The sequence below is a fragment of the Panicum virgatum genome, chromosome 9K (assembly GCF_016808335.1).
Source record: "Panicum virgatum strain AP13 chromosome 9K, P.virgatum_v5, whole genome shotgun sequence".
Lineage (NCBI taxonomy): Eukaryota > Viridiplantae > Streptophyta > Magnoliopsida > Poales > Poaceae > Panicum > Panicum virgatum.
Genome location: NC_053144.1, coordinates 53,050,064 through 53,072,705, shown reverse-complemented (window position 1 = coordinate 53,072,705; position 22,642 = coordinate 53,050,064). Strand labels below are relative to the sequence as shown.

The 22,642-nt window shown below is 46.8% G+C and overlaps 1 protein-coding gene and 1 pseudogene across 2 annotated transcripts; one reads left to right on the top strand and one right to left on the bottom strand.

The window, feature by feature from the left end:
- Positions 1 to 5,812: 5,812 nt before the first annotated feature.
- On the top strand, positions 5,813 to 19,911 carry LOC120652227 (glucan endo-1,3-beta-glucosidase 1-like). Of its 2 annotated transcripts, none has more exons than XM_039929991.1 (5): positions 5,813 to 6,088; positions 16,598 to 16,731; positions 18,094 to 19,002; positions 19,111 to 19,138; positions 19,246 to 19,911. In XM_039929991.1, the coding sequence occupies exons 2-5, from the start codon at positions 16,668 to 16,670 to the stop codon at positions 19,631 to 19,633; spliced, it is 1,389 nt and encodes a 462-aa protein (XP_039785925.1). In that variant the 5' UTR covers positions 5,813 to 6,088; positions 16,598 to 16,667; the 3' UTR covers positions 19,634 to 19,911. The 2 variants fall into 2 exon arrangements, with proteins under 2 accessions (XP_039785925.1, XP_039785924.1); XM_039929990.1 differs by having other exon boundaries at positions 5,813 to 6,114.
- On the bottom strand, positions 19,849 to 21,957 carry LOC120652226 (annotated as a pseudogene).
- Positions 21,958 to 22,642: the final 685 nt, after the last annotated feature.

The following is a 22,642-nucleotide window of genomic DNA, read 5'->3' as shown; positions in this document are numbered from 1 at the left end:
GACCCGGACAATGTTCCCGTGAAGACCGTGCAGATCGGAGCGGACTCCTCCAGGACCAGCCGCATCGCGGGAAACCTGGAGGAGAAATAGGAAGACACGCTCATCACTTTCCAACGGGCAAATGTGGACGTGTTCGCCTGGGAACCGTCACAGATGCCCGGGATCCCCAGGGAAGTGATCGAGCACCATCTGAGGATCTACCCCGACGCCACGCCGGTACGCCAGAAACCTCGGAAGCAGTCCGTGGAGCGGCAGAACTTCATCCATGAAGAAGTCCGCAAGCTGCTACACGCTGGCTTCATCGAGGAGGTCCACCACCCCGAGTGGTTGGCCAACTCGGTCATCGTCCCAAAGGCCAACGGGAAGCTTCGGATCAGATTGTGGACTCCACCTCCGGGTGTGACCTTTTGTCTTTCCTAAATGCATACTCTGGTTTCCACCAGATTCAGATGTCTAGAGAGGATAGGAAACATACTGCTTTTGTAACAGTGGATGGACTTTATTGCTATATTGTCATGCCATATGGTATGCGGAATGCCTTACCCACTTTTGTGCGAGCTATGAACAAAACTTTCTGTAATCTAATTAGAGATATAGTCGAGGTGTATGTCGATGACATTATTGTCAAGACTAAGGTAGGGTCAACACTAGTTGATGACCTGTCCCTCGTTTTCAACCGACTGTGCGACATGCGCACGAAGCTGAATCCCGAGAAGTGCGTTTTCGGCGTCTCGGCAGGGAAGCTGCTGGGTTTCCTGGTCTCACATCGAGGCATCGAGGCAAACCCAGTCGAGATCAAGGCGATCGAGGCGATGAGGCCTCCTGGCCACATCAAGGACGTCCAGAAGCTTACTGGATCTCTGGCCGCTCTTAGCTGCTTCATTTCGAGGCTGGCTGTGAGGGCCCTCCCCTTCTTCAAGCTATTGAGGAGGTCTGGTCCATTCTCTTGGACTAAAGAGGCTGAACAAGCCTTCCAGGAACTGAAGCAGCACCTCACCTCACTGTCAGTATTGGTGGCTCCAGAGCCAGGTGAGACGCTGTTTTTGTATCTTGCTGCGTCTGCAGAGGCGGTCAGCATGGTGCTGGTGGCCGAGAGGACGGAGCAAGCTCGCCAGGGGGACACCAAGGTCCCTCCGGCCAAGGATGGTGAGCCGGACCACGGACATGGGGGTCCGGCAGCCACTACTCTATCTGAAGGTCCGGACCCCGGACAAGGGGGTCCGGAGGAGCCTCGACCCAGTGGGAACCCAGAACCGTTGGGGGCCCAAGGACCTGATGTGGTGGACAAGGGCAAGCCGGACCCGGTGGCCAGGGTCCAGACCATCCAGAAGCTAGTCTACTACGTCAGCGAAGTCCTCCACGAAGCAAAGACCAGGTATCTTGAGATGCATAAGCTTATATATGCCATACTTATTGCGTCCAGGAAGCTGCGCCACTATTTTCAGGCACACAAAGTTGTTGTAGTGTCCTCTTACCCGCTGAGAGCGATCCTGCACAACTCCAACGCCACGGGCAACATCGCCAAGTGGGCAGCAGAGTTGGCTGAGTTCTAACTGGACTTCCAGCCCCGCCATGCAGTCAAAAGCCAAATCCTGGCTGATTTCATAACAGAGTGGACTCCTTCCCCAAGCAATTCTGGGGGTCCGAACATCAACGCCGGACCCCAGGAGCCGGAAGTCAGGACACCAGTCTTCACCGAGCCCCACTGGACACTCTTCTTCGACGGGTCCGTCCGCAAGCAGTGGGCTGGAGCTGGTGTGGTCCTCATCGACCCAAACAGAGATCAGCTGAAGTACATGGTGCACCTTGAGTTCAAGGCCACCACCAACATGGCAGAGTACGAAGTTTTGATCTTTGGCCTGACACAAGCCCTGTCTCTGGGGGTCCGGCAGCTCCTGGTGAAGGGAGATTCTCAGCTGATCATCAAGCAGGTCCGGGGGGATTGCAGCTGCAACAATCTCCAGCTCGCGGCATACCTCATTCACGTGAGGAAGCTCGAGAAGGACTTCGACGCCTTGGAATGGCAACATGTTCCCCGCTAATTCAACTCAGCAGCAATTGATCTCTCCGCGAGAGCATCTACCTGGGCATCCATGCCCGAGGGCGTCTTCGAAAGACGGTTGGTGAGACCTACCGCCCAGCCTGCCGAACTGGGTGAAGGGGATCAAGCTAGCACCTCGAAGCTAGCAGTCCCGGCGGCATTCCATCCGTGGTGCCCGCCTTGGGTTGTGTGCGCTGTTGAGGACCCTAGAGACCTCATAGAGCCACTCCCACCTGGTCAGGGAGGTCCCGATGCATGGATCTCCGAGATCCGGGACTACCTAAAAGACAATATCCTTCCTGATGACGATGTGTCCGCTGAGCGCATAGTACGATTGGCTAAATGCTACGCGGTGGTAGAAGGGGATCTCTACCGCCGTGGCGCCAATGGTATCCTCATGCGGTGCATTTCCCAGAAGAGGGCCGCGAGTTGCTCGCGGAGATCCATGGAGGCGAGTGTGGAAGTCATTCCTCATCTCGCACGCTTGTTGGTAAGACCTTTCGGCATGGCTTCTACTAACCGACAGCACTCCAGGATGCAGCTGAGCTGGTAAGGTCCTGCAAAGCATGCCAGTTCCATGCAAAGCAAATACACACACCGGCTCAAGCTCTGCAAACGATCCCGCCCTCATGGCCATTTGCCGTATGGGGCGTGGATATCCTGGGGCCGTCCCCCCGGGCCGTCGGCGGGTACCGGTTCCTCTACGTCGCCATTGACAAATTCACAAAATTGCCGGAGGTTACCCCCGCGGTGAACATCACCAAAAAATCAGCAGTCGCATTCCTCAAGTCCATTGTGTGCAGATTTGACGTCCCAAGCAGCATCATCGCGGATAACGGGACCCAATTCAAAAGCAGACTCTTTCAAGAGTACTGTGAGGACATCAGCATCCAGCTATGCTTTGCGTCTGTGGCACATCCCCGCAGCAATGGACAGGTCGAGAGAGCGAATGCAGATGTCCTTAGGGGACTCAAGACCCGCACCTATAACTGCTTGAAGAAGCATGGTGCAAAATGGGTTGATGAGCTCCCATGCGTACTATAGGACAACCGGTCCACACCCAGCCGAGCCACCGGGGAGACCCCATTCTTCCTGGTCTATGGGGCTGAAGCATGCCTTCCCCCAGAAATTCACCTGGGCTCACCACGGGTCCAGGCTTTTGACGAATCCATACAGGAACAACTGTGGCGTGACGATGTGGACTTCGTTGACGAACGAAGGTGGCGAGCAGCAATCCGAAATGCACGCTACAACCAGGCACTCAGGCGCTATCATCAACGGTTCGTGCACAGTAGGGAGCTCCGGGCTAGGGACCTCGTCCTAAGGCGGATCCTGAAGCGAGCAGGGCTCCACAAACTCTCCTCAAGCTGGGAGGGTCCCTTCAAGATTATAGAAGTATGCCGGCCCGGATGCGTTCGCCTTGCCACAGAAGAAGGAGTGCCGCTACCCAACCCATGGAACAATAGAGCATCCGCGTAAGTTTTACACTTAGACAGAGTAGGAAAATGAATTTTTCCTTTATAATAAGATAGAATTAGCGTGCGGTCCAGAGCGGTGGGGGTCCGTCCTCGTAAACCCGGCCTCTGGCATCCATCGCACCATTGGCTAACATTAACGCGTGGCCCAGAGCGGTAGAGGTCCGCCCTCATAAACCCGGCCTCTGGCATCCATCGCGCAAGTCATGTATATCAAGTTGCAAAGGAAAAAATTGCTCTCAGTTCTGTCTTTGTGTCAAAATTTTATTTCGCATTTCCATTCTCGAGTTTTTCGCTTTTCGCTTTCTAACCCCCGAGCTCCCCACATCCGTCGTCGCTTCTGCCGTTGCCGCCGAGGCGCCGGTCGCCTGGACCCCCGCTGACGAGCCAGCGACGGCGGAAGAGCTGCCTGGGCGAGAGGCCCTGTCAAACGAAGAGAAGAAGCCCTTCAGCAAAAAGCGAAGCACCGGGAATAAGGGGAGTGAACGGAAGAACACTTACCCCGAAGCGCCGGGCAGAGCAAGGAAATCCAGGAATGAGATCTCCGTCGCCTGCAACGCCATAATATCTGTACAATATGTTATTTTATACTACATCGTTGGGCCTACCTGTCGGGGACTCAACAGCCATGTACGTGCCTCCCTTGAGATATAAAAGGGAGGCACTCGCTGCACACTCGAAAAAAAAAGACTCCTAAGGACTCTCGAGGGCCAAGGGAAGCCAGACACAACACAAGCTCGGATTCACTCCGAACAATCCCGTTCTCAACCTCTTGAGAGCACAAGCAATACAACACACAGTGGACGTAGGGTATTACGCTCCGGCGGCCCGAACCACTCTAAACCTGCTGTGTTCATCGTGTTCTTGCACCGAGATTGGGCTAATCCTAGCTAACCCCCGATTACTCACCCTCTGGGTTTAGACGGGTGCACTACGCCACCCGGCTGTGGGTTTGCACACCACGATAATATAGATAGAGATCGCTCCCTCCTTTGAGATGTCTGTCTTGAAAACTAATGCCGGTGGTGGCTATCTGCTCTCCTTCGAGAGTTTATGCTTCTGCGCATGCCTTCGCTTAGTCTCATATGCATCGTCCGAGCTGCATCGATCGTGAGTTGGCGGATGCTTTGCTGCCCCTCCAGCTCTTCGCTGGTGGATGCTTTGCAATTAGCCGGTGACTTCCAACAGTTCCTCTACTCCCTACCCTCATATAGTTATGGTAATGAAGAAAAGGTGGGAGATCATTACTAACGGCCGACAGATTGAGTGTATCTGGGCATGTGAGACTCCCGTCAGCAATCCAAAGGCAGGACGCCAGGACCCCCGTCGCCAAACTTGAGGTTGAGGGCTTGAGGCTTATCTGTCCCCAAGGCAGATAGGAAAAAGTCGCACTGTTTCTCGCGCAACTAGGCTGCAGATGTTAGCGCGCGGAAAGCAACGCACTTGCGAGCACAAAAGCTAGCGCGCGGTGGGATTAGCATCCGCTGTTAGCGTCGCCGCGTCAGCTGATTGCGAGAAGAGCGAGCCCGGATTGGCCTTGGCCATGGTTGTGCTTTAATTTGGATCTATCGGAGCACAAAATAAAAGCAGAGCGGGAGGGCGATAACTACTGATGAGGCCGGTCGAGCGGGAAAGAAGTAAAGAAGCATGGAAAGGGAGATGGGCCGATGCGGAGCCGGATCACGTTTGGTAGGAAGAATGGGGCTGATGCCATGCGCGGATGGATCGGGTGACCAGCTCGGTTGGAACGGCCGGTGCGGTGGCCGGCCAGCCGGCCGGCGGGCTGTTCTTGGTTTGACCGCATGGGGATGATGGGAGCGCTTCTTTCTCATTCCCTGCCGGTGTACTTTCAGCTCGGAGTTGCACCAACTGCAACTATGTTGCCTAATTCGTGCCTCGAGACCACGACCGAAGCTTTCGTTGGCACTCCGTCATTCCCGGGTGGCGGCAGCTGATGCCAAATCTCGTGTCGCAATTCATCCGCCCGCCGCCGTGTCGCGGCCGTCGTCGCTGCTCTGGTCGCTACACACACCTGGCACCGCAGGCGGGACACATCGCCAGGAGAGAAAGCAAAGCCCCGATTCGTTTCTCTCGCTCGCTCTCCTAACCGCCACCCTTCGGCCGTGTGTACGCAGAGCACGGCGCAACGCGTGCGTCGCAGCCGCTAATCTTAAACTGCCGTGTCGCTCGGCGCTGCGGCGTCGCTTAGCGCACGTCATCTACCGTCCTAATCGCGCGCCCCCCCTGCTCGTGCGCGCTTGCGGTGTGCGTATAAAGCCGGCTGTCCAGCCAGCCAGCTTGGTTACGCCTCTGACCTTCCCCTCCGCTCCGCCCCCTAGACACGCGCGCACGGCCTCCTCTGCTGGTGCTGGGGCCTGGCCGCCCCGCTCGCTCGCGTCGGGGCCAACAAACACAGGGTGATAGAAGTGAAGATCGTCAGGGGCCACGCATTCCGATCGAGTCGGGACGGGAGCCTCGTTTTCGTTTCGTCAGGGAGACGCAAAGGAGATCATCAGAGCTCCATCGGATCGGAGGCCGTCGAGCACCTTCGCGTCGTTCAACTTCGATCGAGGTGCGCTCGACCGGCCACCTCTCCGGGTTCGTTTTCCTTCCTCATCGCCTCATCTCTTAGCAGGCTTCTCTTTCCTGTCTGCAATTTTTTTTTGAGTGTGGGAGAGTCCTCCCTGAACTAGCTTGCATTAAGTAAAGTTTTGCAAACGCCGCCACACGGCGGATCGATTCGCCTGTGCGAGCAGCTCGATGGCTGGTGACGGCTGCTCTGTCCATGCAATTCGCCCCCCGGCCCATACTGCTTCTTCTACGCCATGGCCCCCATCCCCATCTCGCCGCTGCCCTTCCTGGTCGATGGCCATTTCACTCTCTCCCCGCCGGGGTAGCCGCTGCAGTTAGCACCTTGCACCTCCGGTCAGGAACCAGGATATCTCCCTCCTCTGTTTTGAGTTCACTTGCAGCTTCTGCTGCCACTTGGTCGTCGTTTGTCTGCCAATACCGTGCTCGAGTCTCGTATGTGCTGCCTTTTGTTCTCGTCGTACCGACTAACTATAGCATAGATTCTAATTCAACTTCAGTTCCTGCCTTTTCCTTCTCGGTGGGCAGCATGTGAATCATTTCTGCTTTGGTTTCGTCTCCTCCGGCCACCTCCCTTTCCCCACTAGACCACAAGGTAGGTAGTCATCAGGAGCGTACACTTGAGACACCCTACTGATGACCAAAACAGAGGAAAAGTGATACGACCACTTGATCGACTGAATTCAGCTTGTTTTCTTGTAGGATGCCCTAGTTGTTTTGTTATTTTCAGTACGGTGACATGCCATTTTATTTAGTTCACTTCTCAGCTTAAGTTTTTGTTCGGCCCTGATCAAGATAATCAGTAATTGCATCCCGGGCCTTCTCTTCTCCCCTTGGTATCTGTAGCCACTTCAGGTTAGGTTGTGTTACGTTAGTTCACCAACCATCTGGATAAGCGGAGGCCACAGCCAAGCGGCGTCAGCATACTGGTTGCTCCCACAACCTGTTGACACTTGGGGTGAGGAGGTTCGTGGCCAGACGCTGACACTATAGTGGCTGGCCACCGTGTTCCAGTCCGGCTTCGCCTCTGACGCGCATCTCAATCATCTTCTCCTCCTCCTTTTCCTGTTACGTCCACTGCTCCTCTGCCTCGAAGCATCTCCGACCAACCTGGCTATGATCTTGACGTCCCAGTTTCGTTGGTAGTATACGTGTCACTAGCTGGTCTTTAACAGCACCGATTGTTTTCCCGACTATGCTGACAACCACTTTACGGAAATTTCTTAGAATTCTCCCAGAAATTACCGCATTGTTTTTTTTCTTGTCAAGCCTCTTATGTTATGATATGTGATATAGTAAAGAAAAGACAAACATGTCCTATACGGCCGGGGCGTGTGCCTTCAGATCACACACGAGGACGAGGGTCTTGTATCGCTTCCACACATCCCAAACTCGATGGAGATGCCAGGAGGGACATCTATCTATTATATTAATAAGAGAGTGTTAAAAGAAGTCACCACGTTCGCCGAGAGGGTCTAGAAATTCCCACGTAAATCTAAAAAAGAGAAGGATTTGAACCGTCAGATTTAATGAAGATCCGACGGTCTAAAGTAATTGGAAGAGTCCATACCAATTCAATTAAGATGAAACCATGTAAATTAATGTAGACATCATATTCAATTAAAAACTATTACGTGGTTGAGTCTAGAGTCCGTATTGCATTAGAATCTGACTTAGCTGCCGCATGCTTAAAATGTTCCATATTCTATAAAGTGTACGCGATTTGAACCGTCAGATTTAATGAAGATCCGACGGTCTAAAGTAATTGGAAGAGTCCATACCAATTCAATTAAGATGAAACCATGTAAATTAATGTAGACATCATATCCAATTAAAAACTATTACGTGGTTGAGTCTAGAGTCCGTATTGCATTAGAATCTGACTTAGCTGCCGCATGCTTAAAATGTTCCATATTCTATAAAGTGTACGCATGCATATATACTTGGACAGGAATCAGTCAATAAATAAAATTACAGGATTCGGACAAGAAAAATAATCCAGCCAAGTAAATAAACAGATGGCCAACTAGCAGATTCCACGTAGCAACAAAACCAACGAGACCTATGAGCTTTTTTCATGCCTTGATCTTTGCGCCAGTTGTTTTGACAAAACAACAAAAGGAAAAAGTAACGGCACCCTTCGTGCAAACACAACTTGATACAATTATGTTCATCCGCTCTCCTGCAATATGCATGTAACGCTGAATATGGACAACAACACACAATCGTTCAACTGATAATGTGAGCCTCATGTGTTCATACTGTCACTATTGATCTCGATTTCATATATGTACGTGGACTCGAGCTATAGTGAGACATTGATTTCGGTGGTGGTTAGTAAATAGCTCAACTTCGACCCAACGACCTAGAAGCTACACTTTGTGGAGAGAGAGAAAGAGAGAGAGAGAGTTGAAAAAAATATAACATACAAAAAGAAGGTGGGAGAATCTTGCTTGCACAAAGGCCAAGATGCAAGAGTGGTATATGTGTTAGGCCGTAATGGATCTAAAAAGCAAAAAGCCTAAATTGCTCCCCTGAACTATAGCTAAAGTTTGGATAACCTCCTAAACTATTGTTTGGTTCATTTTACCCCCCAAACTATGCATTTCGGTTCAAATTACCCTCTAATACAATTTATTTTTTCATTTCTCTTTGCATAGGTGGAATCTTAAGCTGAAATTTTACAAGAGTTAGTACACGTCATAACATATCTTAGAAAATACATCGTAATTTTTTATTATTTTGATAAGTTAGGATATTAATAATAAATTAATCAGTAGAGTTCAAAACTATATGAAAAATAAAGATTAAACTTTATAACAAAAATTTTTAATATCCATTATGATGTCCACTACTACTCTACAAAATTTGAAATTAAATTTCAACTTGTGTATCGAGAAACAAAAAGGACAAATTATATTATAGGATAAAATGAACTAAATTTCATAGTTTAGGGGGTAAATTGAATCAAGTTATAGTTTGGGGTTATCTAGACTTTGGCTATAATTCATGGAAGTAATTTAGACTTGTTTTCATCTAAAAATTCAACCAATACATTTTAAGGATCGGGTTAAGAGTTGAGTTGGATTGTGAGGGGGTATTAGGACCATAATTACTGTCTAAACTGAGCTATTGTATTACTGAATTATGCTTAGTAAAACAGTGCCAGTAATCGTATGCAATAGTTATTATTGAACTTTTTCAAGTAATTTTACGTGTAGTTACCCCTAAGGTGTAGAATAACATATATAGATATAGATTCAATTAAATAGAAAATTTCATGATAGAAAAGGACAAATAATCAAATCGGCACCCAGACTATAACAATAGATGTACCACAAATGATGAATTTAACCAAATAATAATATAGCATTTTTTGTCCATTCGGAATTATGGTGGGAGAAAAAAAGAATCACTCCCCAAAAAGCAAACAAAAGTGTGGTATATTATCACACTTTCATGCATCATTGCGTCTTAAATGTTTGTTTCCATGCCACCTCTCACCTCGCCAACCACCTCAGGTTAAGACATCAAATTTAAGCAGCGCTGTTGTTCGCACCATCAACATGGAGAAGCGCTTCTCTAACCGCCTACAAAGGAGAATAGCTCCAAAGCAGGTGGCCCAAAAAGCATACTTTAGATCTAAAAGCCACCACATACCATATCCATTCGATATCGGGAGTTAGAAATCAACATCAACATGGAGAAGAGCGCTTCTTTAACCGCCTACAAAGGAGAATGGCTCCAGAGTAGGTAGTCCAAAAAGAATAATACTTGAGATTAAAAAGGCCACCACGTACCACATCCATTTGATGTCGGCCGGGAGTTAGAAATCTGCGTGTTAATTAATGAGAAAAAAGATAGATCTACAATTTTTATTTATTTATTTGGTGATTTAATTGCATCAACACTAGAGAGTTATTAGTATAAACAAAAGTTTAGATTAAAAAGAAGTGAAGAAAACAATCAATTTTGTTATGTTATATAGAGTTGTTAGTAGGTTTACCTAAAGTTATTCCAAAAACAACATGACATGTGGTGTAGCCTTGAAATGAAAAAATAATAATTTAGCGTGGATTGGCTAAAATAGGGGCTCTAAAATTTATCCCTAGGTGCCCTAATGATCCAAATATGGAGTTTAGCTCTAATCCGGGCTCACGGGCTCTAACAACCAACTAAGCATTATCTGGGCAATTAGATTACCAATTGGCCCATATTTAACTCTTTTATTTGGCATCCAAATAACAGCTGAGATCCAAACACCCCCCTCCCTTAATACTTAAGTGTTAAATGAATTCAATAGACGCACCTATGGGTTTATAAATTACCACAATAATAGGTCAATATCATAAAATATCTTCATCATTGATCTTAGTGGATCCCTGTCATAACAAATCAATTTTTTATGATACAAGAGTAAACTAAAAACATCTCGATCAGGATGACACACCTATGACGAATACCTTAAGTGCGTAGTATATAAGTGCAAAGTGAATTAGTATTCGTAGAATCGTCAAGGTGCAATGAGGTGAGTTAAGGAGATCCCTTGTGTCCTAATTTCTAGAGCCAGTATAGAGAAAGACGAGTGAAGAAAATGCAAGAAGCTAAATAGAATCGGTGAATGAGCTTGCGGAAGGTAGAGAGTCTTCCTAGCTACCAGAGGGTGCACGAGGCATTGGCACATGTCAATAAAATAATTTTAGAAGTAAATGCTTTTCGTGAAGCCATAGAAACAATAAACAAAATAAAAAAGTATGAAACAACTAAAATTAAAGATCCATAATGAATCCAAGAAGACAATAGAATTAAGTGAAATTAGCATCCTAATTTTTGTACAATAGTAAAAGTAATCAAATAAGGCTGTATATCAAATACATAAAAGTAACCCCTAGAGATTTTTAAACAAGTTAAGCAAATCAATATATTTTCATATATATTTTTTGTGAGACTATTTTCATAGGTATCAGGAAGAAAAATAAGTAAACAAATGACTAAATCTAATTCATAATAACTAAATGTTTAGACAAAAAATGAAACAAAAAAATATCAAATACAATATTAAGAAAAGGGACACTTACGAGCAAAGGAGGACTGAATGAATATAACATAACCCCTGCTTTTAATGTTTTCTTCTTAATTTCATAATTTGTTCTAATTGAGGTACATGGATAATGGGATAAGGAATAATCAACCAAGAGAAGAGTTTGTAGAAGCTCCATCAAAATAAGGCATATGCATCTAAACTATGTATATACATAGATATTCCCTTTTATCATGTAAATGTTTTGCGCAATGAAATAAGATTATAAAAAGGTGATATCATAAATTGGGCTATTTTGACAAAATAATAACAATGAAAAAACAAAATAAAATTATTTAACTATATTTACTTTTAGTTAAAAGAATGCCAAATATTATCATGAAATAAGCTAGCTACCCGCGCTATTAGCGCGGGCCACCTTACTAGTTATATTATTAAAGGAGTGTTAAAAGAAGCCACCACGTTTGCCGAGAGGGTCTAGAAATTCCCACATTAATCTAAAAAAGAGAAGAATTTGCACCGTTGGATTTTATGAAGATCTAACGGTTCAAACTAACTCAAGAGTTCATATCAAATACGATTAATAAATAGCTAATTTCGGATTTAAAAAATCTAAAAAAAAGAAAAATTTGCACCGTTGGATTTTATGAAGATCTAACGGTTCAAACTAACTCAAGAGTTCATATCAAATACGATTAATAAATGGCTAATTTCGGATTTAAAAAATTAAGGAAAATTAAGACATGGCAAAGAGTCCATGCTGAATACTATTAGTAAATAGTTTAATTCGGAATTAAAAAAATAGGGAAATTAGGGCTTAATCAAAGAGTCCATGTTGAATACAATTACTAAATAGGAAAATTCTGAATTATCAAATTAAAAAAAATAGCATTACCACTAGATAAAAATTAATATTAGCTGAATAGCTAAATTTAAATTTAAAAATATAAATTCTATTATATTATTAAGGGAGTGTTAAAACAAGCCACCACGTTCGTCGAGAGGGTCTAGAAATTCCTACGTTATTCTATGACTGTCCAACTGTTGTCAGTTGACTAATTTTTTAGTATGTCATATTGTTAGTACCTGTTAAAAATTTTGCAAACGGATTATGCGTTCTGTACGATTGAAGAAGAGGGGGGCATGGGTAATACGTGAGCTTGATGGAAAAACATATGTTTTAGAATTAATCTGGACTGTTAATACCTCTTTGAAAAGAGATAATGTTGACTTGAATTCCTAGCAACTACTGGTAGCTAGCAGCATGGTGGTCGCAGGCAACAGGCTGGCAGAGGGAGCCTCCGACACGATGTGCCCCCGGTGTCGTGGCACTGCCCCGACGTGAAGGGATGTCGAAGATGGATGTACGGACGATTTCGTGATGATGATGGAGTAAAGAAACGCTATGAGATGTCAAATACGATTAATAAATAGCTAATTTTGAATTTAAAAAATTAAAAAAAAAAGACATGACAAAGAGTACATACCAAATATGATTAGTAAATATAGCTTAATTTGGAATTAAAAAAATAAGAAAATTAGGACTTAACCAAAGAGTCCATGTTGAATACAATTACTAAATAGGCAAATTCGGAATTATAAAATTAAAAAAATTAGCATTGGCACACAACAAGGTAATACGTGAGCTTGATGGAAAAACATATATTTAGAATTAATCTGGACTGTTAATACCACTTTGCAAAGAGATAATGTTGACTTGAATTCCTAGCAACTACTGGTAGCTAGCAGCACGGTGGTCGCAGGCAACAGGCTGGCAGAGGGAACCTCCGACGCGATGTGCCCCCGGTGTCGTGGCACTGCCCCGACGTGAAGGGATGTCGAAGATGGATGTACGGACGATTTCGTGATGATGATGGATTAAAGAAACGCGATGAGATGTCAAATACGATTAATAAATAGCTAATTTCAAATTTAAAAAATTAAAAAAAGGACATGACAAAGAGTACATACCAAATACGATTAGTAAATATAGCTTAATTTGGAATTAAAAAAATAATAAAATTAGGACTTAACCAAAGAGTACATGTTGAATACAATTACTAAATAGGCAAATTCGGAATTATAAAATTAAAAAAATTAGCATTGGGACACGACAAAAGAATTATTATTAGCCAAATAGCTAAATTAAAAATTAAAAGTCTAAAAAATTGGCATCAAATATGATTAATAAATAGATAAATGAAAGAACTAGAATTAAAAAATTATTGTTGATGTGTGTAGTGATTATGAATCATATTAAGAAGAAAAATAGCTAAATAAATAGTATCAAATGCAATAATAAAAATCCAAGTTTGAGTTTCATGGCAAATAAAGTTAATAAATACTCCAAATTAACGAAGATCTAAATAGTATTTGTGTATAGGTTTTACACCATTCGATTTAATGAAGATCTAACGATCTAAATTGGACAAAAGAGTCCATGTCCAATTTAATGAGATGCAATATTTTAAACTACCAAAAAGTGTATGTATCCAATTAAAGTTAAATACAGGGTCCGCATGACATAAAAACTCATGTTACCATCTATGTCTCGCATTAACCTTTCTTAAAGATGCAAAAAAATGGCAGTAGCATAAGCGTGACAACACGACCATAGTTGTATTGTATTGGTACTATTGAAAGAGATAATGGCTTTGAAAAATCTTTGGAACGCCCTGCACTACGACGCGACCATAGTCTTTGTCCGAGATTCCGAATCACAACTTTTTGAGTCTCAAGAACGTCCTCCAGTACATGCAGCTGCATGAAGCACACTGGATTCTACTCAAAATCATTGCCGAACTCAATCAATCCATTTCTTCTGGAGCAACCAAACGTCAAGATAGGGACGAAAAAATAATGATGATGCGCATAGTTTCACATATTGCAATCTATTGCAAGACCATTAACACCTTATGATTGTAAGTGTGGGCCAATGAATACGCAGACGAATTAATGTGAGAGAAATATCCGCTAAAGAACCAATGCTTTCTCCAAACAAAAATTATCATCATAAATATTGTATATTCTTGAACAACTTTAGTTATACAAACTAATCTGATGGTGGTCAACGAAGAATTATGATCAGGGTTTTTAATCCCAACCGGAAACCGGTTACCGCCGCCCTCCGGTACCGGTTTACCGGACCGGTTAGGCCGGTAACTGGTGGAAACCGGTTGAATTCAAATCCAAATTCAAATAAATTCAAATTTTCCCGTGCAACCGGTTCCGACCGGTTTACCGGCCGGTTTTACCGGTTTACCGGTCGGTTTGACCGGTTTGAAATTCAAAAGCTCCCGTGCAACCGGTTTACTGGCCGGTTTTACCGGTTTACCGGCCGGTTTGACCGGTTTACCGGCCGGTTTGACCGGTTTGATCGGTGGGCCTTCATGGGCCGGCCCATTTTTTTTCTTTTTCTTTTTTGATTTAACTTTAAATTCCCACAAACTATACTAAATGAATGAATTTTTGAGAAAATTTGACACCATTAGATTCATCACACCTTGAAGTATTTTTAGGAATTTTTTGGGAATTTTTCATTTTTTGAATTTAAATTTAAAATTTGAATTTTGGCTGGTTGGGTACCGGCCGGAACCGGAACCGGACCGGACCGGTTTGACCGGTAACCGGTCAAACCGGACCGGTTCCCACCGGTTAGGTTAACCTTGATTATGATTCTATGGGCATATAAATAGTTCCATACAAGTAATAATCACTGGGATAAAGGGTAAAGTACCGAAACCTACAAATAAATGTGACTATTATTAGCTCAATCTAAATAGATGCATGGGAAAAATCAGGGAGTTAGTCATGTGAGGAATCAAATAGCATAGATAATTATTAACATTATTATCCCCATCTAATCTTCTATAAGTACACACTAGGCATGGAACACAAATGTGATCGATATCTCTAAAGAAGTATAGAGAAAGAGAAGAGAAAAAGATAAAGAAGCACCAAGATTGAACGGGTAAGGAAAGTAGAAAAAGGAGAATAGAAAAAGAAGGCAGGAAAAATGAGAAAATGAGGGCAAAAGAATAGGACAAAAGTGAATTTATTGGTTTAGTCTATAAATAATATCATTAGAATGAGAAAAATATTAAATTATAGCCATGTCATGTTGGACATTTGACATCTTTCATATATTCATGAAAAAATAGAAGAAGCGCGAACGGTTTTCAAAACAGCTCTATATCCATAAAAAGCTGCTCCATCAAAGAAGCCACAACTGAAATTATTTTAGCCACAGATATAGGCCTGAAGCCCTGCTAATCTATCTCAAAGTTGATTGCCTACAGTACAAAATCAAATGATTCAAACAAATGTACGTTGTCGATGCTCCTCTTCGCTCAGAAAAAAAAACCCTGAGGCACAATACTAAACAGGAAACTTCTCCATTAGATGCATCGGATGCGATACACACTAATCGATTTCAAATATACCGAGGAACAAAATAGAAGACAGAGAAATCAATAAAAATTGCTAGAGAAAATGAAAAATAAAGAAAAGAGTCAGAAACAACAACAAAGATATATATGGAACTATCTATCACCGAGATGACAAAACTCTAAAGTAGACCAATATATGCAGTCATATGGGCTAAAAACAAATAAATTGTGCAGTAACCAAAGTGGGAAAAATAATAATAGGTTCGGTTAAATAAAAAATTTAAAACATATATGCATTAACATAGCACGCATATATATAAGTTTTGCATAACATTTATTTACCAAAGACAGCAGGAGGCCTCAACTTATTTTTTAACATAACTTTTTTTTGTCTAATCCATGATCATTTTTATTTCGCTCCGATGATGAGTCAGGTCTAGATATGCTAGATGCTACTTAAGTGCTCTAACAACTGTACTAGATATATTTTCGCTAAATATTAATCAAAATATTGCAAGATACAAATCGAACTCCAACATCTAAGTTACAGATTGTTGGCAAACATAACTATCAAATACATATAAATATATTTCATAATTATAAAAAATTTTATATGAATACAATTATGTACAATTTGCTCCGTATTCAAGGTGATCCAAAATTGAATTCAATCCTCAAATTTAGATTTTGCAGGTTTAAGTACTAAAATATGCAACTATAATATAGAATAAAGCAACATAAAAAGTGATGATTGATATGAACTCATGTGCATAAAAAGCTGCAAGTAGTATAATATTCAACAAGAGCAAACGAGAGGTAAATAAATTACGAAATACATCTCTTCTATCAATGTAAATATTTTTCAAGAATTAAATAAAAAACTAGCTATCCGCGCTATTAGCGCGGGCCACCTTGCTAGTTCAGAATACTGTAAAACCTGTGATGAATTGTAGCATCCTGAACTAATCAAGCTGAGAATTATTTGCTGAGGAGATTGTGACATGAACCTAAAGCATCAGTATTATTATCTCTGCATGAAATTCTGAAATCGTCACAATTTCAGTTCGACGAGGAGGCGCTACTCTAACGTGCTAGCAGAAAGTCACCACACTTGTAGGCCTTGTCGCCCGAGGATGCTGCAGAAACGATGGCAGGGATGCGTCTTCTTGCTCGCCTTCCTTCTCTGCGACGCGTCAGGTACGTGTTGCTGTCATCCCGTGCAGGTTTTGACGGCTTTTTTCGTAATTCTTGGTGGCACCGGGTTCCTTCCTCGCTTGGTCGCTTTTCTTTTTCTTTTCGTCGTCCCCTAAAAAGGGGCTTTCTTTCCTGTCGCTAAGATTCTTTACTTCACCAAAAAAAGAGAGAGGAAAAATGCATGGGCATATGTATTGCACGCTACAAATGTAGAGGATTACAAGGGCCCTTTTTTATAAGCTACTACTACTACAAAGGCTAGGATGTGCTTGTGCTTTTAGAGACCCTTTTTCATGCCTTATCTTGAGTCAAAAATAGAGTGCCCGACACGTGCCGTATCCAAGTTTATCATACTTTCTCCTCATGCTTAAGAAATTGAATGATGCACTCTCTTTTTTTTGTAAGAAAAAAACAATGATGCTGCTTGGCACATATCACCTATAACCTATTCTGAAACTCTCCAGTCTCCACTGACTCAATACTGAAACACACTCTACTCCCAACTAGTACAGTCGAGTAGTCTGTTTGGTTATATTGGAACTCAATGATGATGGATGCCAATGCTCCTTTTAGATATCCAGCTATAGCGGCGCTAAGATGTTTACCTTTTGCCGCTACAATTTCTGAGACGTCTCTTAGCTGCTCTTAGCTGGAGATAGTAGCCGCTAAACAGGCCTTCATTTAGCTGCCGCTAAAAGCTTTGGCCGGCCCAAATCGAACTGGAGCCATATCTCAGCAATATTTAGTGTCCTACTGTCCTGTAGGCTGTAGGTTGTACTCCTGTGATGAACTGTGGTGATGGTTTGATGGATCTGTTATCTGTTATTAAGTAATGGTGTTGTGATGTACATCATGTACTCCTATGATGATGGTAAATGTCATGTACAATACTCCTTTGATGATATGTTGTGATCCATGTTATTTCTGAATTGGTGATGAGTCAGTGAAGAGGTTATGCCAAGCTTCTGAATTTTTTTTTCCAATTTTTGCAAACCGCTAAATGGCTTCGCTGTAGCTATAGCTGCTCTTATTAGCAGTTGCAGAGCCAGTATTTTAAACATTGTTGACACGTGCAACCAGTAATCTGTTCTTAAACTCTCAACTGAAATACTGAACTCTGTTTTTCCCCCAAAAAAGAAGAAATACTGAACACTTTGAAGGCTAAATTATAGTTTGCTCGGCTCTCCTCTATTGTGCATACTATATGAAGTTCATGTGCCCTTTTTTTTATGCATCCACTCAAATCTTTATTGTCTGCTACTGTAAATATTCGTCACAATAATTCTTACCCACATGATTATGTAGGAACCAACACTAAAGCCAGATTGACTATAAACTTTTCTCATTTTCTTTCACAATCTACAGGCATAATGACCCCCTCAGAAAATTCTCCGTCAGAGTTCGCCAAGATCCTTCAGTCTAAGCAGACCAAGCATGCTCGCGTGTGCAGAGCGGACCCCGAGCTCCTGCGATCCCTAGCCGGCAGTGATGCAGAGCTCATGCTCGCCATCCCCAACGAGCAGCTGGAGCACATCGCCGAGTTCCAGGAGGAAGCCGACCTCTGGGTCATCGCCTACGTGGCGCGCTTCCTCCCGGCAGCCAGGATCACGCACGTCCTGGCGGGCGACGACGTGCTGACCACCTCCCCCGGGAGCGCATACTTCCTCGTCCCGGCGATGCTCAACCTCCGCTCGGCCCTCGCCGCCGCGGGGCTCGACGGCCGGGTCAAGGTGTCGACCGCGGTGTCCGCGGAGGCGCTGGCCGCCCCGGCGTGGTCGGGCGTCGCGGGCCACGTCCTGCGGTTCCTGAGCTCCGCCGGCTCGCCGCTGTTCCTCAAGTCCCGCCCGTCGGAGGCCAGCGACGCCGAGGCCGACGCCGCGTACGGCGCGATGCGCGCGCTGGGCGTCCCGGCCGTTCCTGTGGTCGCGGCGGACCTCGGTGCCGCCGCCGGCGGCGAAGCGGCGGCGTACTACTACTACGGCTACCCGGGCGGCCAGCCGGGTGAACGGGGCACGCGGCGGTCGCTGGCGACGGGGACGTTCTGCGTGGCGCTGCAGAACGCGGACCCGGCGGCGCTGCAGGCCGGGCTCAACTGGGCGTGCGGGCCGGGCCACGCCGACTGCTCCGCCATCCAGCCCGGCGGGCCCTGCTACCAGCAGAACAACCTGCCGGCGCTCGCCTCCTACGCCTACAACGACTACTACCAGAAGATGTCCAGCACCGGCGCCACCTGCTCGTTCAACGGCACCGCCACCACCACCACCAACGATCCCAGTAATCTAGCAACTCATCATGAGCAATTTTTTTTTATACGGATAGGGATCGAGCATCGTTCATCATGAGCACGATTAATGAATGATTTCTTGTGACGGTTCATTTCAGGCTCAGGATCTTGCGTTTTCGCGGGAAGGTGAGGCCGAGCACTCTTTGAATCTCCGATCCTCTGCAATCCTGTTCTGCCAACGTGCGCTTGGAACACGATCTGACATGGCTTTGTTTTCTTGGCACGCGCTGCAGCTCCACGGCGGGAGGCTCCAACTCGAGCACGCCGACGCCGGTGGGCGCGAGCCCGCCGCCCAGCCTCTCCCCTCCGGCGGGCTTCACGCCCCCGGTCGGCTCGAGCCCCCCGTCGTCCGACCTCAGCCCACCGGCGGTCGGCACGACCCCTCCCTCCGGCTTCGCCCCACCTGCTGGCGGCGGCTTCGAGCCCCCGGCGGGCGGTTTCGGCACCCCGCCGTCGGGGTTCGGCCCGCCGGGATCCTTCAACGGCAGCGGGTCGTTCGGACCGAGCGGCACGCTCAACCCTTACGGCGGTTGCCGTGGCGCCATGTCCGGCGGCGCCGGCTTGACCGCTCTGCTCGCCGTCGCCGTCGCGGGTCTTCTCGTGTCCATGGACGCGATGTGAATTATCGATGCAGATATATCTGGATTAGCTCTAGACACTACAGAGGTCGTATCGCCGGTAGTGATTATGCAGGGATTTAATCGCGTCATACGTTCTTCATCGTTGAGGTGTTAGTGGTCGTGTCGATGTCAGTGTCAACTGTCAGGTCAGGCCGGACCTGTGTACTTAGGCGTCGTGTATATGTCGGTATGCGATGAGAGTTGTGACAGTCATGATGTTCGAGTCATTGGCACAGTAATTTCGTTTTCTACGACACATTAATACAGTGATTTTTTACATGTTCTGGCTTTTTTCCGCTTTATTCTGCGCGTGGCAGCTCAAAAATTTCAAACCCTGTGTCCAGCAGCATGATTTCCATGGTGATCTTCCTCGGCGGCGGTGTTGAACCTGAGCCACATCTTGGACCTGGACAGCCTCATGGCGCCGTGCAAGCCGGCGCCGAGCGCCGTGAGGGCGCCGGCGAGCGCGAGCACCCTTCGCCCGGCCACGCGCACACGTAGACCAGGAACACGGACGGCACGGCGCACATGGCCACCAGCACGGGGAGCGGGAGCGGCACGCGGTAGGGCCGCTTGATCTCGGGCCGGCGCGCGCGGAGCCAGAGGAAGGCGGCGAACTCGAGCAGCGTGCCCAGGCCGTAGAGGAAGTGGGCGGTGGCCACGACGTCGTCGAACGCCAGGAAGGAGACGCCGAGGGTGACGGCGGAGGCGGCGGCGATGGCCACCCACGGGGTGCGGAATCTGGTCGCGCGGCGGGCGAAGGCGGGTGGGAGGAGGCCCAGGTCCGCCATGCCCAGCAGCTGGTACGCGGCGCTGCTCAGCTGGGCCTCGAACATGCCGATCGACGACAGCACCGCGCCGGCCTCGATCCAGTACTTGAGCCATGACCCCCCGATCATGCCTGAAACAACACAGACATCAGCCAGTTTTCCTCGTGTGGTACTACACTTCTCTGCTTTAGCAGGGCAAATTTACATCATCGTTAATTCTGGTTGTATGGTCGACAGGTCGAGGTGCTGTGTTAAAGAAGCTTTTCTTACTATTTTAGTTTGGCTGATGGAGCTGTTTGCAGAGAGGTGTCAATCAAACAATTTGGCCGGCCCATTCGCAAGATCGCTACAAGGCGACTACTGTTGAAGTTGAAGGTAAGCCCAATCAATAATCACTCTGTTCGGCTTGCTGGTGCTGATTTGCTTTAAGAGAAAAGCACTGCTGGCTGGTGGTTGGTGGCCGATGTTGATTTGATGTGAGAGAAAAATACTGTTGCTGGTTGCCAGCCGAACAAAGTGAATGCTATCCTTATCTGTTCGTTGCTTTATTCCGTACCGCAGCCGCGCGCCGCGCAGTATACTAAGTACGCACGTACCTGCAGCATCGGCCAGGTAGCCGTTCGCCCAGGCCTCCGGCGGCGCGTCCGTGGCGCCGGTCGCCGCCATGAGCGGCAGCAGGTAGCTGGCGGCGATCAGGACCACCGCCACGGCGAGCGCCCGCGGGAACGTCCGCTCCGGCCGCTCCACCTCCCCAGCCATCGTGCTCGCGCTGTCCCAGTAGTTGAGGTTCCAGAACAGCGTGTTCAGGAAGAGCCTCCAGTCCTTGCTCCCCTTCACCTGCACCGCCGTCCACCGCCGCGGCCGCACCATTGGCGCCGCCAACCCCACCATGAGCACGAACGGCGCCAGGGACACGAGCCCCAGCGCCACGGCGCCCCACCCGACAATGCTGAGCCCCGCGCAGTTCACCAGGGACAGCAGCGCCGTCATGCCGACCACCGTGCCCGTGCGCGCCCTGCTGCCGGGGACGACCTGGCCGAGGTAGTCGGCGACGAGCGCCGGGTACGCGGCGATGTTGACGACGCAGCTGAAGTACTTCCAGGTCCCGAGCAGTGAGCCGGCCAGCGGGCCGAAGGCGCGGTCGGCCCACAGGACGAAGCCGCCGTTGCCCGGGAGCGCGGCGGCGAGCTCGGCGGTGACGAGCGACTCCGGGACGCCCCACGCGAAGGGGAAGACGAGGAAGCCCAGGAGCGCGAAGAGCGGGCCCGACGCCTTGACCGCGCGCTCGGCCCCGTACGGCCCGCCGGCGACCTCGAAGTAGATGAGGAAGACGAGCGGGAGGAGCGTGAGCTTGCTCCCGCGGTGGTGACCGGCCGCCGCGCCGCCGCCGCCTTGCGTGGCCGTCGTCGTCGTGCCATCTTCTTCTTGCTGCTGATGTTGCAGTAGCGGCTCGATTGTTTGGTTCTCTTGGTTCATCGTGGTGAGATTTATGCAAGCTACGGTCTAGAGAGTGGAGACCATTGAGTGGGCGCTGCATCATGAGTATATAGCTATAGAAAAATAAAATAAAAGCGGAATAGTAACCAACATACGTCGACGGCTTTAACAATTCCGTGTACTACACTCAGTCTTTGATCAGCCACTTGGTTTCCTTTTCCTAGCAGTTTCTATCAACCCATCCATAATTATTCTGTTCGCTGTGCTATGACTGGTTGCTGGTGCTGATTTTCTGTGAGAGATTGCTGATTGCAGCAAACAGAGTGAATATTATTTGCTCTTTTTTAATCTGTTGTTTCAGTAATAACCTTAACCTTGACGAAAAATACAAGACGTGCTATAGATAGCGAGACAGCAATAACTACTGTCGCGTCATAGTATTGTTTGTTGGCATGACTGGTTTGTGGTTTTCAACATGAGCCTTGTTTAGTTGTGGGTGTAAAATTTTCAACCTTACCATTTGTGGTTTTCAGACAAGAAGGAATGAGCCTGAGATGGACCTGACTGCAGGCATGTAAGGTCCTGTTTGTTTAACGGTTGGTGGCTTCAATCGGTTGGCGGCTCCAATTGGTTGGCGGCTCCAATTGAGACAAAAGACTCTTGCACTCTTCGTGTGTCCGGCTAGCTGTTTGACCCGGGACAAAAGTCTCCATCGGTCCCGGATCTAACGGCGGCCGGGACAAATGTGGGAATCAAAGTCCTGTTCTATAGTAGTGATCTTTGCTTCGGCAATGTGACCTTTA

What these genes read in the sequence shown, in the direction of transcription:
- LOC120652227 (XM_039929991.1), top strand. Translation starts at nt 16,668, where the DNA reads ATGCTGCAGAAACGATGGCAGGGATGCGTCTTCTTGCTCGCCTTCCTT. An exon ending in CCTTCTCTGCGACGCGTCAG is followed by an intron (nt 16,732 to 18,093) that starts GTACGTGTTGCT and finishes CACAATCTACAG; the next exon opens with GCATAATGACCCCCTCAGAA. An exon ending in CACCACCACCAACGATCCCA is followed by an intron (nt 19,003 to 19,110) that starts GTAATCTAGCAA and finishes GGTTCATTTCAG; the next exon opens with GCTCAGGATCTTGCGTTTTC.